General features: G+C 40.7%; 1 protein-coding gene across 1 annotated transcript; it reads right to left on the bottom strand.

Annotated features, from left to right (window-relative positions):
* Positions 1–369: 369 nt before the first annotated feature.
* Positions 370–19,196, bottom strand: NXPH2 (neurexophilin 2). Its single transcript, XM_006032834.2, has 2 exons — positions 19,167–19,196; positions 370–6,070 (listed from the first exon to the last, which is right to left on the bottom strand). The coding sequence occupies exons 1-2, from the start codon at positions 19,194–19,196 to the stop codon at positions 5,327–5,329; spliced, it is 774 nt and encodes a 257-aa protein (XP_006032896.1). The 3' UTR covers positions 370–5,326.
* Between the last annotated feature and the right edge of the window lie 378 nt (positions 19,197–19,574).

Raw genomic sequence — 19,574 nt, 5'->3', positions numbered from 1 at the left:
ATCTGATTTAGGACTTCAGGGTTTGTCTCATATTTTGAAATCGTCTCAAAATGTATTTTTAAAAATAATCTTTGTAACAAGCACACCTTTTTAAGTGGGTCATGGTAAGAACTGTTACCTTGTATAAAAAACCTGTTTGGTATCATTTTATCCCTAACAAAGTAAATGTTACAGAACCTTAATGGTGCTCTGTTTTCATGGGTCTATAGCCTCCTTGATTCTGCTGCACAAGATATAAGTCTGGAATAAGGACATGTTCTGCACAAAATGAAACTTGTAGGCATGTGAATAATCAAGCTGGAAAATATTTAAGAAGAAACAATTTTTTTTTTTTTTTAATTAAAGGATGCCACAAACAAGTGACAGATTTAGCAAACTCTCTTTATTTACATAGAAATAAGTGTACACATATATTCTCTACATGTACACATATATTTGTGTATATACATTTATGGTTTTCACATACTCTACAATAAATACCTTGTAGTTTTGTTTGTTATTAAGTTTTCTATAGTGCTGGGTAAAAATACATGGCAATAAAGTCATGGCTTACGACTAAGTTACAAAAGCACCAAACGTTGAACTCAGAGAATATAGCAATAACTTCTAGCTAATATACACCTAAATCTAGATCAGTGGTAACCAGTCTTTTTTCAGCAGGGCATGCCACAAGGTTAGCTCTGCACCCTACCAGAGTGCCACTCTGATCCCCTTCCTTGGTGCTGTGCGCCACACAGAGGCTGCCCATGCCATGGGTTGATCCCCCCTGTTTCATTTTGTTTCTGTTAATACAATTGATAAACAACTAGTGACCAATAAAAAGTGTTACTGCAGGAACATGATGAGTCTAAAGGGAAGATATTAAATGCCCAGTGAGACCACTGCGCTCTGAAAACAAAATAGCTGCTGCTGAATGACAAACTTTTTCATAATAACTTGATCTTTGCATCACTGCATATCTGCAAGTGAATACTACAGATAATTATGTCTTTAGAGTATACATCATCAATACCAGGTATGCAAGGTCTGGAATAAGTGACAAGACTTGTGGAATTCAAGATTCCTAAATTTCCTGGGATTGCATGGTTTCAAAAAGCAGGAAAGCTAACTACAAACATGGAAGTCAAACAAATAAGCTCCTCTCTTGAGGCCTGATGAACATAGTGAGCAAGAAACCATCATTCCTAACAACTGCCTCCCCGCTGCTCATCTCCCTCTGAGCAGGTGAAGAGGAGGGTCAGATTCCTATGAAAAGACCTTGGCAAAGTGTATGATTAGTGTTAGGAAGCAGTAGTTGTATGACAAGTCAGGAACAGCAGGGAAAGTGGAGAAAGAAACCTCCTGCCCTCCCATGTGTGCAGAGTAAGTGGCAGCAGGTGCTGGGGAACCACAGTGGTACAGGGTGTGATTGTTGGCTCCTTGCAATTGGGAGCCAGTCTCTGAGGGATTCATGGGGAAACTGGCAGGGAGCCTCGCTAATCCTGACTGAACAGCTGCAAGCTCCTATTTGCTTTTGAAAGAATGAAGGAAAGGCAAGCAAAAGCCTAGAACAGTCTTTCTCTTCACATTTGAATGACCCCTCGCTCTCCACACCTCTGGCAGGGCCAGGGATCACAATATGTACTGCTGTTGTTTTGTTTTCAGATGCCACTGGGCAGCCGTAGTAAAAAAAAAAACACTCGACCTTGGAGCCCTTCTAGGAGTTCAGGCAAAGGCGCGATAGGAGCTGATGCGCAACCCGTACAATCGCACCTCTTACCACGAGAGACGCTTGCCATGCCAATCGTGCCTTATTGCCAGTGCAGGGGGAGCCCATAATTACAGTCCCTGGCTCCCCCTGCACCAGCAAGTAGCAAGCTCCCGTGCAGCTGATGAGGCTCATAGCCAGGGCAGTGGGTGATGCACCCCTGCAGATGGGAGCCTTGTCAGCTGATGGGGCTCCCAGCCACCCATTCAATTATTGGTGTGATAAGAACAAGCCACAACATTTTATTACATTATTTTTTTTTGTAGAATAACTTTGTGGCTTAGTCCTTGTGTTATCATGCTATTAATTGATTGAATGTGTCTGGGTCACAATTTAAGATGTGATTAACTGGTTAATCATGCCTTAAGTGTAATGTGCAGATGGGGCCTTAGTCACGCATCTGCATGGCTGTAGACTCCTGGCAGCACTTGCTTCCATGTTACGTACACTCCAGGCAGAAAAGACCCCAGACTTGCATTAGCAAGTCAAGGGATCTCCACTTCTTAGCACTGGGGTGTCAAACACAACATGGCAATTAAACTTGGAGGGTCAGAGTTCTCTCCTGGGGCCTAACGAGGGGTAGAACAAAGCAGCAATCCCCCAGCAGAGACACTGCAAGTATAATGCCTTGGGTAGAAAAAAAAATACCTGCAACCTCCTCTCCCATAGGGTGACTACTCACACTGTAATTAACTCTTTGAACAAAAAGTTAAGCATGTAATGGCTAAGGAGGAGCCACAGCTAGCCATTGCCCTCTTTTCACTACCTCTTTGCCGGCCGAAGGGTGTTTGTACCTGAAAGCTTGCTAAGAAGACTTTTTTCAACTATTTGAGTTGGTCTAATAAAAGATATCGGATTTACCCAAAGAACCTGTCTGCCAGAGATCAGTCTCTGAATTTCAAAGAGCAGTTTGTGTGCATAAGTGAAAACAAGCAGGAAATGGGAAATGATCTTTGAAATGTCCTCACCCTGTGCATCAAAATAAGGTGCAAGGAATAATATGAGCCTGCTATGAGGACAGATACAGAACTCCGCAGACACCACTGTGGCTGTTTATCAATTTGTGCCAAATTCAGCAAAGATCTGAACTGCACGTGTTTTTTCTTCTCTTAAATCAGCGGGACTTAAGGATGTTTCATCAGCTTCAGGGAGTAGAATTTGAATGCAGAGCCGATGGATAGTCCATGGGCCCACAGTTGTGGAGGCTCGTAAAAAAGGAACATTTCATGATATGAGGTATCGTGACAAAAAAATGAGATGAAAATCTACTCCGGTGTTGTTTTAAAAGCATTGAGATGAGTGATAATTGTTTTATCTTCTTTTACAACATTACTAAGCATTGTAGAAAATTAAAACTAAATAAACTACAAGAATTGTGCACAAAACATGGGGTTTATTTGCTTTGTGGGAGTAAACGAAGAAAGGCTCTCCCTCACCGGATCTTCTTGCATAAGCCATCTTACTCCCTCTGCTACCTGCTGCCTTGCTCCCAGCCCCATTCCACTTTGCCAGATCTTACCTGTTTCTTGCTACCTCTCCACTTCCTGCTTTGCTTCCAGCCTGATCTTCTTTCTTACCACCCCCCAACCTTTGCTTGCTGCTCTGCTCCCAGCCCCCTCTTGTTAGTTTGCCTTTTGCTCCTTTCCCCAGTTGCTTCTCCCTCCCTTCCTAAGTGTGGTTTTCCTCCCAGGCTGATCATGCTTTGCCTCTCACCTCCTCCCTGATCTGATCCACTTCTCACTCCTTCCCCAACTTGTAGCTCTGTTCCCTGCCTGCTGCTGCTCTTCTTCCTGCCCACTTTCTGATCATTCACATGCCACAAAAATGGGCTGTGCATACCACTTGTGGCATGTCTGTTGTGGGTTGGCCACCCTTGATCTAGAGCACGCCCTACAGAACATAAAACATTATGAAGGCATTAGCAGTCATAGACTAAAAAAATGGAAAACTCTGTTATTGAGAATGGGAGACTATATGCACGAAGTGAGTGGAAACCTTTAGATTCTCAATAAAACCAAACCACATTTCTAAATTTGTAACCTTAGGACAAAAACAAATTCAACGTTTTCTTTAACAAAGAATTTTAAAACATTTTTCAGTATGACGCTTTACAAGCAAACGAACAAAAAAATGTCTGCAGGTGAGGTCCTTTTTGCCTTGACATATCTCCTTGTCTGTTTAGAAGCACTGCCATACTTTTACAAGTACATGTTAGCAAAACTTAATTTTCATGTTAATGTACTTTTCTGCCAGCACTCATCAATGTTCACTTACATGTAACAAGACATCCCCCCCCTTTCCCAACTACTTCCTTTCCAAATCTCAGCAAGGATCTGTGACATCAGAAATGATAAAGTGTTGGCTTTCATTTTTTTTACATGCCTTTTTACTTAAGAAAGCTCATGTGATGTTTATGCTTACTTCTGCACCACAGGAGTAAATTCTGCTGTTGGCTTCAGTAGAGCCATGTTATTTGAGGCCAGCTGGAATCTGGCCATAACATTTGGATATCTGCATAGGGTCTCAATATTCAGATCTTTGTTGACCTTCTATTTTTCAGTGATTTTTTTTTTTTTTAATTAATTTAAAGACAGTCATTTTAACTGGGACTCGTGAAAAAGAAAGCGTGTCCTTTTGGGATATTGGCCTTAATTTATGATATTTTTCTGTTAGCTAGGAATGTAATATTAGGATGGGGCTCTACAGCAAGACGTAAAGATAAATGCTTACTTCTAAATGAAACATCTACTCATTGTTGTTGCTCTGGGACTCACTGAACGCAGATCAAGGTACACGTGTTTTACTATAAAACTAGTACTGGTATATATGTAAACACCTGAGAATAAAGCAAAGCAATGGCAACCACAGCAGGGAGAAATGTACACCAAGCCTGTACTGATAGGGTCTCACAGGGTTAGCAATGTCTGATTACATCATTGCATATCCAGAGGTAAGAAAGCTGAAGAAAGAACTCTTTTATGTCAATGTCTACACCTACTTTTTGAAATGCACAGGAAGAACCAACTTCCTGTAATTTCTTTCATAGAAATACCATTTTCTTCAAAGGTTAGGACTAGATTCTTCAAGCCCTGTGTATATAACTATCAAAATCAATGGGAGAGTTAATAGTTACTGGGGTTTTCATATGGACATCTTGTAGCAGTCTTATTTGTCACTGTTGTTTGTGTCTCCAGTTCCCACTCTGTGTTGAGAACTTAATGTGTAAGTGCTGTACAAATCAACTAAAAGACATCAATGTATCTGCTAGCTCAAGCAGCCTTCCAACCTGCTTCAATAATTTTCAAGATCAGCGTTTGTGACATGCATAATTTTGTTTCTTCTTATCCTGCATCTGCTTGACACTTCCCTTATTAATGACAACGTAGCTGGAATGCAACTTTTTCAAATGAAAATGGGTTTTACATAAACAGTTTGAATATTTACGATACAGCACAAACACAGCCACAAGTTTTGAAAGACCTTAACCTGATAGGAAAGCATTGTCCTCATAGATTAAAGGAAACTCTTATGTTTATGACCAATGCTGAATTTCTACAGTTATTCAGAACATGGATCACATCAGCCAGAGGACAAGTATGGAGTCTCGCTATGGTAATTATAATCAGGGCAGACCTTTTGCACCAGTTTGTAATCTACACTGTAAAAAGCAATGTAAATACAGATAACTTTAAATGGTTTAGAGCACAACCAAGAAACATGGCTTTGGGTCTGCTCCTGGTAGCAGATCTTTGAAGGGTCAAAATTGCACAATGCAGTTTTCTTAGCACGATCTGTTTTTTCATACTCAATTCGACAGTTGAAGGACTTGGATTCCTTGGTCTCCAGTGTTGACTGTGGCGATGATTCAAATTCCACCACTTTGGAAGGTGGCACCAGGCTTACAGAAACGTTTCCCAGACCCGTGGAGTTATGTCGGAAATAAACGCTGAAGGTTCCATTGCCATGGTCAACAATTTTCCCTGTGATGAGGAGATTAAGTTTAACAGTTTTGATGTTGGAGTGGAAGTCTCCCCAGCCAAACATCTTCTTGAATTTCCCAGTTTTTACAATTGGTCTGCGTTTAGTTCGTGCAAGAGACTCCTGAACCTCAGTGATGTTGGACAGCCAATCCCAAAAGTTGTCTATGCTGTCTGAATATGACACCTGGCCATGTTTCAACACTGGTGATGGCTTAACAAATAGACGTAAAGGATTTATGATCCTGGAATGGACAACGTTGTCGACCAATGTCTCTGCAGCATCTTTGTCTTCCCAATCCAAAACATCTGTGGCATGAACTACTTGTTTCATGTCACAAAATATCTGTTTCAAGAGAGAGAGAGACAGGATTACAGAAAGTGAAAATGCAAATGGAAAGATAACTAAGTCAGCATTAATAGCATTCATTTTTATACAAATAGGGTCCCATCCCTACCTGATTATTCTTTACACAAAAAATTCATTCAAGGGGACTACTTTAATTAGTTCAGACTAATTTTAGACTACTACTACTAGTTTAGACTAAGGATTTTATTGGACTGGGACTAAGAGGGAAAAGGTCTGTTTCTCGGCCAAAGTGCATAGTGTCTGAAAAGCAGAGCGAAAGGAAGAAGCAAAATTTTGTGGGTTTTTTTCCCACTTAAAAACCTCCAATCTAATCTTTTTTCTAACCCTTCCCTTTGAAATCATTTCTCATATTTCAGCTATTCCCTGAAGCCTGCTTTTTACAATGTCCACATGACAGTCTTTAACCTTTAGCTGTGCTATACTTGTTCATACCTTGTAACTGTTGGAAAGCAAAGCTTATTCTGCTGCCATGAATAAAATGCTACCTACAGCTGCAGGTACAATATAAAAGTAAATTTTAAAGTTGATAGATGTTAAATAACAACTTGATACACAAGAAAGAATAACCATGATTTTGGATGCTCCAGTTTCAGCTGCCCAATTTACCACCTTACAGGGGATCTGACTATCTGACTTTCAAGGATTATTAAGCAATTCATCCACTGAGACTTAGGTCCTGCTTAGGTCTTCAGCACAGAAAATCACTAATTTCATCTGAAAATGTTAACTAGGAAAAGCTGAGTGTAAAGCAAAAACATTGCTTTTAATAACTTTATTGTTAAATGTTGATGAAATGGAGAACTTTAGGTTGTAAAAGTTGAATGTGTGAAAATAGTACACTGAGATTTCTGGCTATTCTGCACTTTTGTGCATCCACTCTTGGAACTGTACGTGGAAGGGAGCCTGTGAATTGTGCATAGAATCATTATGTGATCATATAGACCAGCGGTTCTCAACCTTTTTTGTACCAGGACCCATTTGTAAACATCGATGGCCAGTCCCAACCCAGTGCTCCTCATTCCCAACCTGCTGCCCCCGCCCACAGGTCCCAGCCCCCCAGTGTGTGGGGCAGGGGGTGGGTGTGTGGGGCTGCCAGTCTGCAAGGGAAAAGCCACAGTTTCACACATTTTTCTCCTTTAAAGGAGAATCTATTTTTAAAGTTTGTTGATCCTGTTTAAAAATTTGTTCACAACCCTTTCATATATTCTTGCAACCCAGGGGTTGAGAAACTCTGATATAGACTATATCATTATGTATATACATACAGTGGACAGCTGCTGGAACGTATAACTTCGGCAGGTTTGGAATGAAGGGCTAATTTTTCATTTCTATATACTCCGTGTTCTATATACTCTCCTTCAGAATAGTCCAGATGTCACTTGATTCATAAATATAGATTTTTTGTGCTATTTTTATCATTTAGGGGCAATGCTTAAAATCAGACTAGACTAAAATGTTGTTTTCAATACTGTTAATTTGTAGGTCTGCTATTTCTTAAGTTTGATCAATAACTGATGTTGTGCTTGTACAGTATACTCCTTTATTTTTAATTTTTAGCTGCCTCACTTTGTAAAACAGAAAATTAAGACTTAGTCTATACTATAATATTATTTTTAGAAATAAAGCCATCTGTTACAGTAATAAAACTAAAAAACGTCGCCTAACCCTATTGTGTCCAGCTGGAGTATTGTGTCCAGTTCTGTGCGCCCCATTTCAGGAGGGATGTGGACAACATGGAGAGGGTCCAGAGGAGGGCCACCCGCATGATCCGGGGACAACAGGGCAGACCCTACAGTGAGAGACTGCGGGCCCTGAACCTATTCAGCCTCCACAAGAGAAGGCTGAGGGGGGACCTGGTGACCGTCTATAAACTCACTAGGGGGAACCAGAAGGGTTTGGGGGAGACGCTGTTTCCCCTAGCCCCCGCTGGCATAACAAGGAGTAATGGGCACAAGTTGATGGAGAGGAGGTACAGATTGGACATCCGAAAAAACTGCTTCACAGTTAGGGCGGCTAGGAGCTGGAACCAACTTCCAAGGGAGGGGGTGCTGGCCCCTACCCTGGGGATCTTTAAGAAGAGGCTGGATACTTACCTGGCTGGACTCATTTGAGTCCCGTTTTTGTTTTTAGGGTTTGTGTTTTTTTTTTTTGGGTGGTTCTCCCGCCCTGGCGGGGGGTCGGGCTAGAAGATCTATTAGGTCCCTTCCGACCCTAAAACCATGAAAGTATGAAACTATGAAACCCCACGAAGTTACTATTCATGGTCTCTTAATAACATAAATCAGTGAGGGACAACCTTTCTGGCAGGCATGCCACAAATTAGCCCTGAACCCTCCGAGTGCCACTCTGATCCCATTCCTCTGGCCGATCTTTTGCTCTGCTTTCTGCTCCTTCCCTGATCTGCTTTGCATGCGGAGGCTGCGCATGCCATATAAACGCCGAGAGAAACTTGAATGGAAACCCTCAGTCATATCTGCAAGCATTCCCAATATAAATTTGCGATTAGAACTGAACTACCATCTGACTTCCTAAATCAAAACACTGAACTTGCCAGGCTTGAGAGCTGGATCCAGATTTAGTAGTCAGGCTCATATCTCTAATTCAACTTGCATAAATTCTCCTCTTTACATGCAGAAGGAGAAAAAAGACAATAAAGATCATTCCTAAATGGAGACCTTGTATGTCAAGTTTCTGCCTGTGGACTAAATTTTTCATGGCTGAGTTATAAACTCGTAAAAATAGGGGATTTTAATGGAAACACTGACAGATGCTTATCTGTAACAGCACAAATAGCATTGCTGTAATGATACTATGGAAAACTGTCAATATGATAGAAAAGCCTGGGTGAAGTAACGTCATGTTTATGTATAGCTCTTCAGCCACTTTCAATCTTGTTCACAAGTTAAAAAGCAGCTGGGTGATGTTGGGAATAGGACTTTGCGGCGCAGCCAGCCATAACCACTGCTAAGAAAATAACTTATCTCCCTTGCTGCAGAAAAAGCAATATTGCTTGGATTAAACAAGAATTGATGCAAACCCTCACCTATCCCTGAAGTAAAAACCTGACCCGCACCTTTTCAGAGGCATAAATAATGCAACTATTTTCTCTCATTCCCTGATTGCTACTAGGCCAGGATTTACCAATGGGTGATATGTGTTTTTTAAACCTTGTTTCCTGCCTGGCCAGAAGCAGACATTGAGAACCTGTTCTCCCCACTTGTTTTGAGCAAGGTTCATGGACTTGCTGATTAAACGTGTTGGTGGCCAGTCTAAACTTGTGCTGTTGCGACCATGAATGGAAGCTGCGCTGGTGGTAGCAAAAGTGGGAAATGCTGAGAAAAGAGGATTAGAAATGATCTGTGACATGAGTGTCTCTTAACACCAAGTGTATTTACAGTTGATTAAGTTAAGCCCAGCCAATGGTATTTGCCCTTTGCTGAGAACTAGGCTTGCACACGGTTATCTTCCTGTCCTCAGCACACTTGTTTTGCTGAGTTTTCTTTTCTTTTCTTTTTTGTTTTTGGCGCTATGTTGGTGCTGCCATGTTTGTGTTAGATGTCCGGCCTTTCCTCCTAGTTCTCCTTGGCCTTGTCTACACTGCAAGCTTTAGTTGGCAAGAGACAGCAGCTACCAGAGCCAATGCATAAGCACCCATTGCTTTGTGGCAGCCCCATGCAGCTCCCAGTGCATCCATGTAGCTCCACTTCAGCTGTGCTGACAGGGCATGAAGTGGGGGGGCACAGCAGCTGGCAGAAGGCGTAAGTGTGTGTACATGTGTTCTCTACCAGCTGCTGGGCAGTGGCAGAAGCCATCTTTCATTCAGAGACGTAATGCAACTCTGCCAGCAGAAAGAGTCTGGTGCCACGGTGCAGCTTTGACTGGGAATTTTGCTGGCAGCACTTCAGTTCTGTTGGCAAAGCCAGGCAGTATAGATCAGGCCTTAGAAGTAAGAAATTGTAGAGAGCATTGCCTAATTGGTAGCACTTGGTATATGCCTATTCAAGGCACTTCACCTGAAAATGAGGCAGTAGGAAACGAAGGTACAAGCATGAACACAGAATATGCTGGTCCAAACGTGGTATGGAAATGCAAAATGTTGTGGCGTGGGCAACTGTGTATACAGCAGTTAAATGAGCAAAATGACTTGGTACACTGTTGATGGGGTCTTTAAAATCAAAATACTATGATCATGCTGGGGGGGGATCACAGCACCAAACCATGCTAAGCAAAATCTATATTGACTCATAGTACATAACACATCCTGTTTTATAACATGGTTATTCCACAGTAATAAGCACCCCAACATACATATAGGATAATCAAATATACGTCAGCAGCAAACATTCACAGATTACTGCATCTGACAATCTTCCATTTAGCTTTGCATAACATGTGAACACATGGTTGTACAAATCATTTTATTATGAGTGAATATTTCTGTACAAAGAATATTTTTTCTGAGTTGGAGGAATAAATGTTTTTGTAAGTGGTGAGTTAAACTTTACACACACACACACACACACACACACAAAGACTTTACCAAATTTATATTGTTTGCAGACTTAAGTCTTCTTGAATCTAGTGTAACCCTTAATATCTGACTTTACCTAATTCCTGTTGCTATCTTGTCCCACTTCCATTGACAGAGCCAGGCTTAAGAGCTGCAGAAGTGGTAAGGTGAATCAGTTGCTTGAAGATGAGCTATGCAAGCTCTTGATAAAGAAATGCTTTATGTTTTACAAATGTTTAATATTTTAAAACTGTTTTCAACAAAGAATGACTTGATTCTGGAATTGAATGCTCACTGCACAGAGCTTACACTAGAGGAACCCAGGGAGCTGAAATGTGGTGAGATTGTTAGAAAAAGGAATAATTTCTGTGCTTTTCAATGTATAATGCATTTTTTAGTGTGCAGATTCTTTTATTTTAAGTCAAAAGGTTTTACAGTGTAAGAGAACTGAACCCTCTGAGGATCCATTTTCCTCCATACACTGTAAATGCTCCTTGTTTGATGACGGCTTTTTTGCTATTGGCAAGCATGGTCCTGTGCCTTTTGTTAGGTTGTTTATTCACTTTGGTTAGCAATTTACAGGAAATAAAAAATCTGCAATAAAAGAATGAAGCACATGCTGGAAAACTGACTTGCTCAGTATCTCACCCTTCTGTTGTAGTGCCTGCTTTCTAGTAAAGAACAGTTCTTTAGTATTTGAAAAATACTTGTTTAGTCAAGAAAGAGAACTTGTGCACTTCAGTTGGTTTGATTTTTTTCAATGGTCCATTCTTATGCTTTTATCCATTTCTCCAAAGCCATAGATTTTTAGGCCAGAAAAAAACATCAGATTATTTCTTCTGGTCTCTTTAATGCCTCAGAACTTGATCCAGTTACTTCTGTCCTAAGCCCAATAGCTTGAGTTTGCCTAGAGCATATCATCCAGAAAAGTATCCAGTCTTGAAGATGTCAAGAGAGGGAGAATCCACTACTTCTTTTGGTAATTGTTACCTCCACCAGGCTGGGAAGTTAATGCCTGGAAATAGCTCCTTGCGCAAGCTTGCTTAGAACGTAGCCATTTCCCATGGAATGGTGACAAAGCTCAAGAAATGTTATCTTAAGAATATATTCATGTCCCTACTATAACTGTATAGTACTTCTCTGGCTTTTTCACACTAATTTCAGTATCTCTACTGTCTTTTATGCCATAAATAGCAATAATAATGCAGAATCACTGAACTGCTGGAACAAAAACCTAAGCTTGAAGAAGGGGAAAAAGAGAAATTGCTCTGCTTTATCTGTTTGAACATTCAATGATTTCCAACACATTTATCAAAGTTTAAATAATTTATGTCTTGACAGGCTTATCAATTTTGCAGAGAGCACACATTAGCTAGATACAATGATATCATATTAGCTTTTTCAGCATCTTACACTTGAGTCCAGCAAGAATAATAAAAACTCAGACCTTCATCAATTAAATGGAAAAACATAAAATTGTATTCCATTATAGCCTTTTTTGTAAGAAAATGATGACAGGTTCTAATAATTCATCATAACAAGCTGAGCTTGAACTTTACTGATAATTAAATGTGTTTTTCCCAAAGGCAGAGGCTGTGATGGGTTTTATGGTAGCAGATGTGATTGCTATCAGGAATGCTGTAAGGAACTCAGAAATTAAGCAGCATCTTTTAGCCGGACTATACAGAAAAGTCATATTCAGTTCTATCTAGGCACAGGCGTATTTTTCAAAATTTGCTGTGAACCCACATGCTTTCATTATAATAAGGACCATTTAATTTGCATTTACCAATAGTGGAAAAGAAGTCCCTGATTCAGGTGAACAGTTAAACACATGCTTACCTTCATGCATTTGATTCAATCCATTCCTATTTAGCAAAATATGTTTATGGGCTTTTCTCAAACAAAGCTTAAACTCTTAATAACATGTCAGGTGGACTCAATGTGGCTCTTCTTCAGTAGTGTTAAAAGAGGTTCAGTGCTTTGCAGAAGTCTATGGAGTGAATAATTAACCAACTAGTGCATAATCTTTGCACTAGTACTAGGTATTGTTGGATTATTGGATTATACCAGTTAGCAAAGATCAGTGCCTATTATTTACATTGTTTGAAGGTATGGATTACCAACAGATCAGATCAGGAATTTTCCATCTGTTTTTGTCACATGTAACAGGCTGGTTTATGTTTCTATCTTTGTATCAAACTACAATCTTAATTTGACATTGTTAGCAGTAGTTAGAAATATGTTGTTGTACCTGCCTAGCAATATACATTTTTCAGTAATCCTTTGGGAAGTTTTTGTTTTCCATTGAGATTATCAAAACAAATTATTATTCAGGTCAACCAAAATTCAGACACTTTCGTTTGTGTAGCTGAATTGAAATGTTTCATGTCTTCATCAACGGTCATGAGACACAACAGACATGCTAGGTCAGACACCTTGTGGCCCTGTTCTCCTATAGCACGTGATTTCTCATGTAGATCTATATCTCCCTCTATGGACCACAGTTCCATTCCAATTGAAATCCTATGGTGCATGATGGGAAGATACAATCAAACAGAGGGTCTGGTCTATGTAGAAGAAGAGGGAGCTTAGACAGACATAGTTTTGTATTGAAACTGAAGTTTTTTACATTTTCTGTTCTATGAAACATTTTGATATTTCAAATTTAGGTTTAATTCTGGCTGGACCAAAACAGATATCAAAATATCCGGCTCTCTCACAGCATAGAAATTCTGATTTTTCAATAAACTCTAGTTCCCAGCCAACTGCCCACTGGAAATTGTGGGTACAGACCTAAGTTACATTTATTGTGCAATCAGCTCCTTGAACATGCTCTACAGCCATGCTCTTACAGAAGTGCATGGCTGCAGAGCTCTTTAAAAGTACCCGATGGCACAACAATCTGAACCCTCATTACATAAGCGTTCAGATGAAGGTGCTTCAAAGCAGAGCACCTTTATTAATGTCTGTCAGTGCATGCTGGGAGGAGGGCTGGATTGAAACAGCTCAGCCCTACCCCTAGTGCTGTCTTCAGAATAGGAGGGGAATAACCTCGGGGGAGGGGGGGCGCTCCAATTCACCCATCCCACCCTCCAGCCCACGGCGGGGAGGAGGGGGCTAGGGGAGAGTACCTGCAGACACATAGGTGCTCCAACTGGAGCTCAATCTCCCAACCCCCAGACCCAACAGCACATGTCTGTTGGTAGTGGGGAATGCTGTAACTCATGGCACTTCCTGCAAAGCACCATGAGTTACAGTGGGAAGCTGTACATCTGTCAGTGCCCTTTAAGTTAACTGTAGTGGAGCCAATGAAAGTTCAGGACATAAAGTGCTTGTAGGGGACACTGAGCACTTGTCAGAATTCATCCCCATGTTTCCCTCCTTAGATCTATTTAGCATGAAATAACTACAGGTTGACTATTGGCAATGATTTTTGATATTTCTGAATCAGGGGGGTTAAGTATCAGAGACCCTGAAAACAGATCATTTAGCTCCTGCATTTATTTATAAAGGGGTGGGGGCAGAGGTGGGAGGAAGATGTTGCAGAGGAGTAAAACAAAGCTCTGGCCCTAGTTTGTGGAGAAGGTATGAGATTGACTTATGACATTAGACCATTTACAGATGTAAGGGGCAAACAACACAGATTCACAAGTGTAAGCAGTTCTCTCATTTAAACTAAATTGGTCAAAAGGAATGAAAAGAACAAGGATGCACATTGGTCAGGACTTAAAAAATTACCAAAAACCTCCCAGATAGAAAAGTCAGGGGCCTTTAACTAGAGGTGTAGTTGGGCAGTTTTGCCCCCCTAAACAGTGGCGGCAATGTGGGGGCAATAGCAGCAGCTGGGTCCCTGATGGCAGTGGTGCTGGACCGGTTGTGGAAGTGGCTGATGTTTTTGTGCCTCCCCTGCCCCGAGTCAGTGACCAGAGCCTGTGCCCTGCCTGCCTCTCCTTTCCCCCTTGCCTTTACCCCATACTTGCCTTCTCCTCCCTCTGCACATTTTATAAGGTATCTTCTTTTCCTACTGATACGGAGAGAACAGAAACTGAAACACTTTCTCCCACCTGTCCCTTCAGAGATTGCAGCGGCTTTTGTTCTCCAGTCACAGTTTTGCTCCTTAATTCCTAGGGTCTACGGACCTAACTCTTCCCACTGCTTGAAGCACACGTGGAAAGCAGAGAGCTATATCTGCAACACAAGAATGTTTCTCTACTTCTGTGCGCTAGGCAGAGCAGGGAGCACGTCACAGTCTGCCAGCGAGCACAGACACGGCTCACTCCCTGGCTAGAGATCTATGGACTTAGCACAGGGCAACCTTCAGCAGAGGGACAGGCTGATTAGAAAGCAAAAGGTCACTTATCAAAGCTACCGGGAACATTAAATAAAGTTTGGTTCTATTTTGGAGACAGAGGTTGAAAATGGTCACCCGTTCTCACTATGTCCTCCTTTCAGCAATGTTTTGCTTTGCCTTTGCTTATCAGTCTTTCTATAGTTGCACATTTCTTTATTTCAAGCTCTCCTTTTTAAAGCACATTTTACAAAGAATTACCAGGAATCAAATAGAGACATGCTGCCCATTAATTATGACAAAGCTATTATTAATCCAACTACCCTTGAAACAACACCTCTGGCAATACTTCTAGCTATAAAGAGCAAGCCATATTGACTTATTTTCCATCACTGTTTTCTAGATCATTCCACTTGCAAAGATGAGAATTTTTCATTAAAATAAAAAATACCTTTGGTTGGAAATGTGGGAAGTCTTGTCAGCCTCTGTTGTAATCATTGAACAAAACCCATTATTTCTGATTTCAGGGAGTAAGCCTTGTATTGGCTGATACAGTATCAGTTAGACTCTAGTAACACTAAAGACCCTTCCTGTTTACCTTGATTAGCAGAGAAATCTGAGTTTTGCTAAACATCTGTCAAAATCTTTGAACAAATTATTTCCTCAGTGTAGATTGCACACAAATTGCTGCCACAATTCACCCATACTAATCAGAGGTTCGGGGGTGGAGAATGGTAGAGCAAGAGGTTGGCATTTATCCCTCTAAATGCCCCTTGCAATCTGGTTAGCAAGGGCACTCTGTTCACCTTCCTAAACTTCAACCATTTTCATTTTAGCGTTGTCATTCACCCCTTAAATTGTAAACACAAACGGCTAGTCACCACGATGCCCTTCCACATCCATCTGGAGATTATAGTAGTTTTGAGTTACTCCTCTTGCATTGTTAAAAGCTAACAGTAGTCACCATTTTTAGGGTTCACTTGTCCGATTAGTAGTCTCATTTTTTTTAAATTCCTAAAAATGATATATTGTTAATAATACCTGTTTCAGCAGAGGGATTAATCTCATGAGCACAACACTGAAATCTAGGACATGATTTTTCAGAACTGCTGAGCATCCAGAATTTCAGCTGAAGCCAGTGAAAGAGTGGGTGTCCAGCAACAATACAAATCAGCCCCCTTACTCTATTTGGGGTTTGCAAATTCCTTTGCACCTGAGAGTTTTAAAGCAGCTACAGCCAGTGCAACTTTCCTTCCCTAATGAAAGGTAGCCAGAAATCCCCTGTTCTGTTCAATAGCTTATATAATTGGATTGCTTTAACCATTTTGTCCTGTCTCCTCTAGTTAAAACTAAAATGACAAGCTTGCTTCAGCAGAAAACCCTCATGATCGAACCTTGCAGCCCATTAAATTTTCTGCTTGTAAATGAATCTCACAAAGAACTTCCTTCCCTGTAGAGATGCACCTGAGTATCAACCCTGCTGACAAAACTGAAACCAATCTTTGCTGCGCAACATATTGCTCTCAATGATTAGTGGTATGACTTCCCCCAAAGCCATCTCTCTTCTGAATCTTTGGGGAATTGTCAGAACAGTATAATAGGAAAGTGACAGAGTGGGAATGAAGAATGACAGAATCAAGCTATACATCAAGGAATTAATTGTGGGTATTAGTATTTCCTGCTGTAATGCATCATTGTCTGAGAACCTAGTAACACAGATAAGTACAAACTCAAACTCAAACATCTGAAGGAAGCATAAAAACAATTGCAAAACTTGCACATTTTGCCTGAAACTTTATTTAACAGTTAGCCTTTTACAGATATCTTTCAAAAGTTGCCAAACTAACATAGAAGCTAACACAAAAAATATAAATTGGAAGCATAAAAGCAAATCTATAGGCTTAGCACTGTTGTTGCTGCTAATGTGGAATATGGCAAATTCTTTCTCTATCTCTCTGCCAGTAATTTGAAAACCTAATGAAGCATGTCTCTACGAGCACCGTGGAAAGGCAGTTTGCCCTTTTTCCTCAGAGATCTAAGAGAGGAAATGTATCTCTGTCTATTATTCGTATACATATATAGTTAAGGGTTAAGGAAGAATTTTTCTACTTTTGATGGTAACACAAAGTAGCTTTCAAAAAGCCCAAGAATAAAAATATCAGGCTACAACATACAGGAAATATGTTTGTAGACATGCCAATTTAAGCTGTGATCTCACTGCACCTCCTAAACTAAACTGATTTTAGGCCTGCTTGGCTAGGAAATCTCAAAAGAAACTTCAGTGTGATTCAGAACGTGGTCTCAGCTGCTCAGGACATGGCATTCGTTCATCTTAGGAGTCATTAGCAAATCAGAGCTGCAGCATAAAGGATGCTGCTACTGGAGGTGCTGCCTTTTGGATGTAATGAAAACTCAGGATGCCAGAGTTTAGGATCGTTAATGATTTAATGGCCCTTTTCACGGGACTAGGATATGAGCTCTGATGCCCTTGCTAGGGTCCTAGATGAGTAATTACTCCAAGCCTGAGAACTTTTTTCAATGGAAAATAGTTTTTTTTTTTCTCCTAAAAGAAAATATTTACAAGAATATATTTTAGAAGCATTTTAAACAAACTTTTATTTCCTATTAAAAAAAATCATTTCTGGAAAAAAAAATTACATGGATTTGTGGGAAGTACTTACAGTTTCTAGTGAGCTGTAGTCAGTTATATTTTTAAATGTCTAAGGGCTCAGTTAGATAAATTGTTTATAGCATATAGCTTGTAAATGTGTTTTTTATTTTAAATTAGTCTGTGTGCAGAGTCAACCGCCATTTTATTCTGCTCCTGCTTCTTTCGAAGGAGAGGCACACTGAGTCTTTCTGGGAACTTTATCTTTGTCCTTTCTTTCCCTTTGGACTGAAAGAAAATGAGTTTTACTCATTTGTCTATTGGAAACCAGTTCTTCACACTTTTTTTTGTCCCAACCTGCTATGCAGTGTTCCTGTGCAGGGGAAAACAGGCCCCATTTTTCACTCCAAAGGAGGCTGCTCTTCTAAACCATTACGAAGTCCCCTGTGAAAATCCTTGACAAAATGCTCTTTGTAAATTATCATTTGGTGGCTCACTTTTTTTCCTCAACCCCTCTCTTTCAGTTACAAAAAAAATGTTGACAGCTGAAGTTCCGTTGTTTATTGCAATTAAAAATAATGGAAATAGGAACTGAAAATTTGCCTCAAATTACATTTTTAAAAATCTATTTGAGATTAGTACCAGCTGCTTCAAAAAATGCATCTATCCAGAGGATATTGGGAATTAAGGTGCAGACACTTCAGAATTGTGCTTAGGGCAAGAGTTTCTGAAGTCATGTCAGTGAATGCTCAACTCTTTTCCTTTTTTTTTTTTTTGCAGTGGCATCTAACTAGGGCTAGAGAAGCTAACAAGACGTTTGCTTCCCATCAAAACTCTGTGGCAAAAAGACTAGCCTTCAGGCCAACCCAGATGAACAGTTATACCCAGACTATTGGGCTAAATACTGAGGCTTGTGCTTCTTTCCTGCAGGTCTCATGGACAAAGCCCCATTTGCTCCTGAAAGAAGAGAATCCCTGCTACCACTCCCAGGAGGAAAAAAAAAGCCCCACACAAATGTGTCCTCATAAGGCAGGAGGGGAATCTGGACCATGTAGTGTTGTGGGCACAGGATTTTCTTTATCCACACTTGCTTTCAGGGAATGTCTCTCTCTGTCTCTCTCAGGGATGGGCTGGCACATACCCATAAGCATAAAGGGGTTGTACCTTTTCCAAAGGTTTCTCACACACACACAAAATGTGTGTGTGTGTGCATATATTTACTACTATGTCTGGGCTTCTGTGAAAGATCAGAAAACTGTACCAGGACCATTTGTGTAATATTACCTGCTAAGACATTTCAGGAGGGAACTAATCAAAGGCAATTTACTTCCCAGGACTCAGAACTAGCTGTATCATTAGCCAATACCCTGGAAACGGCACTCAGAACTATGACAGATACATAAAGAGGAATTGATTTTTCCAATACTTTTTGAGTCACCGTTTGCATCTGCTATGGATTCTGTGGGGGGATTTGGCAGGGCTTTGCATACATGCAAGTACCTGCCTATGGATCAATTGCAGGACTGGTCTCTCAAGAGAAAAATATATTTAGCTGAATTTTCCAGGTCATTTCAATTCACCTCTATGGGCTTGATCCTCTGAGATGCCAGGATGCCTGTGCTGCAGTCACAGTGCCACTTGCAAAAGGTGCTCCACAACTTACAGGGTTAGCTCCTAAATGAGCTTCCCACATCGTGGATTGAAACAGGAGTACTAAACTCTCCCTGCCATCAGGGTTCAAATTAGAGGGGAAGGGGGGGGGGGGGGGGGGGGGGGGGGTCTGAGCCCCGCCCCCATAAAAGTCGAGACCCCCCCTGTAAGATTTGAAAATCATGATGGGGGGGGGTGTCTCTGATATAATTAGGGCATCATAATGGGCATCCCAGCTGCTTCTGCAGACCCCCCCCCACCAAGAGTCAACGTGTATTTGAATCATACCTGCCATGCTAGCACCAGCTGACTAGACATCTGTTGAACTATATAGTTAATAATTCTCCCTCCTGCTTATTCCTTTAGGCTACAGATACACGTTACACATAAACTGGTTTAAGTGATCAGAAACTGGTTTAAG

Source organism: Alligator sinensis, unplaced genomic scaffold (genome assembly GCF_000455745.1).
Source record: "Alligator sinensis unplaced genomic scaffold, ASM45574v1 scaffold1176_1, whole genome shotgun sequence".
Taxonomy (NCBI): Eukaryota; Metazoa; Chordata; order Crocodylia; family Alligatoridae; genus Alligator; species Alligator sinensis.
Note: the sequence above shows the minus strand (reverse complement) of the source record. Positions and strands in the feature narration are given on the sequence as shown.

Coding starts and splice junctions, on each gene's coding strand:
- NXPH2 (XM_006032834.2), bottom strand. CDS start 19,196: ATGTGGGAAGCTCATTTAGGAGCTAACCCT. Junction 6,071..19,166: donor CTCATTTAGGAGCTAACCCT/GTAAGTTGTGGA, acceptor CTCTTGAAACAG/ATATTTTGTGACATGAAACA.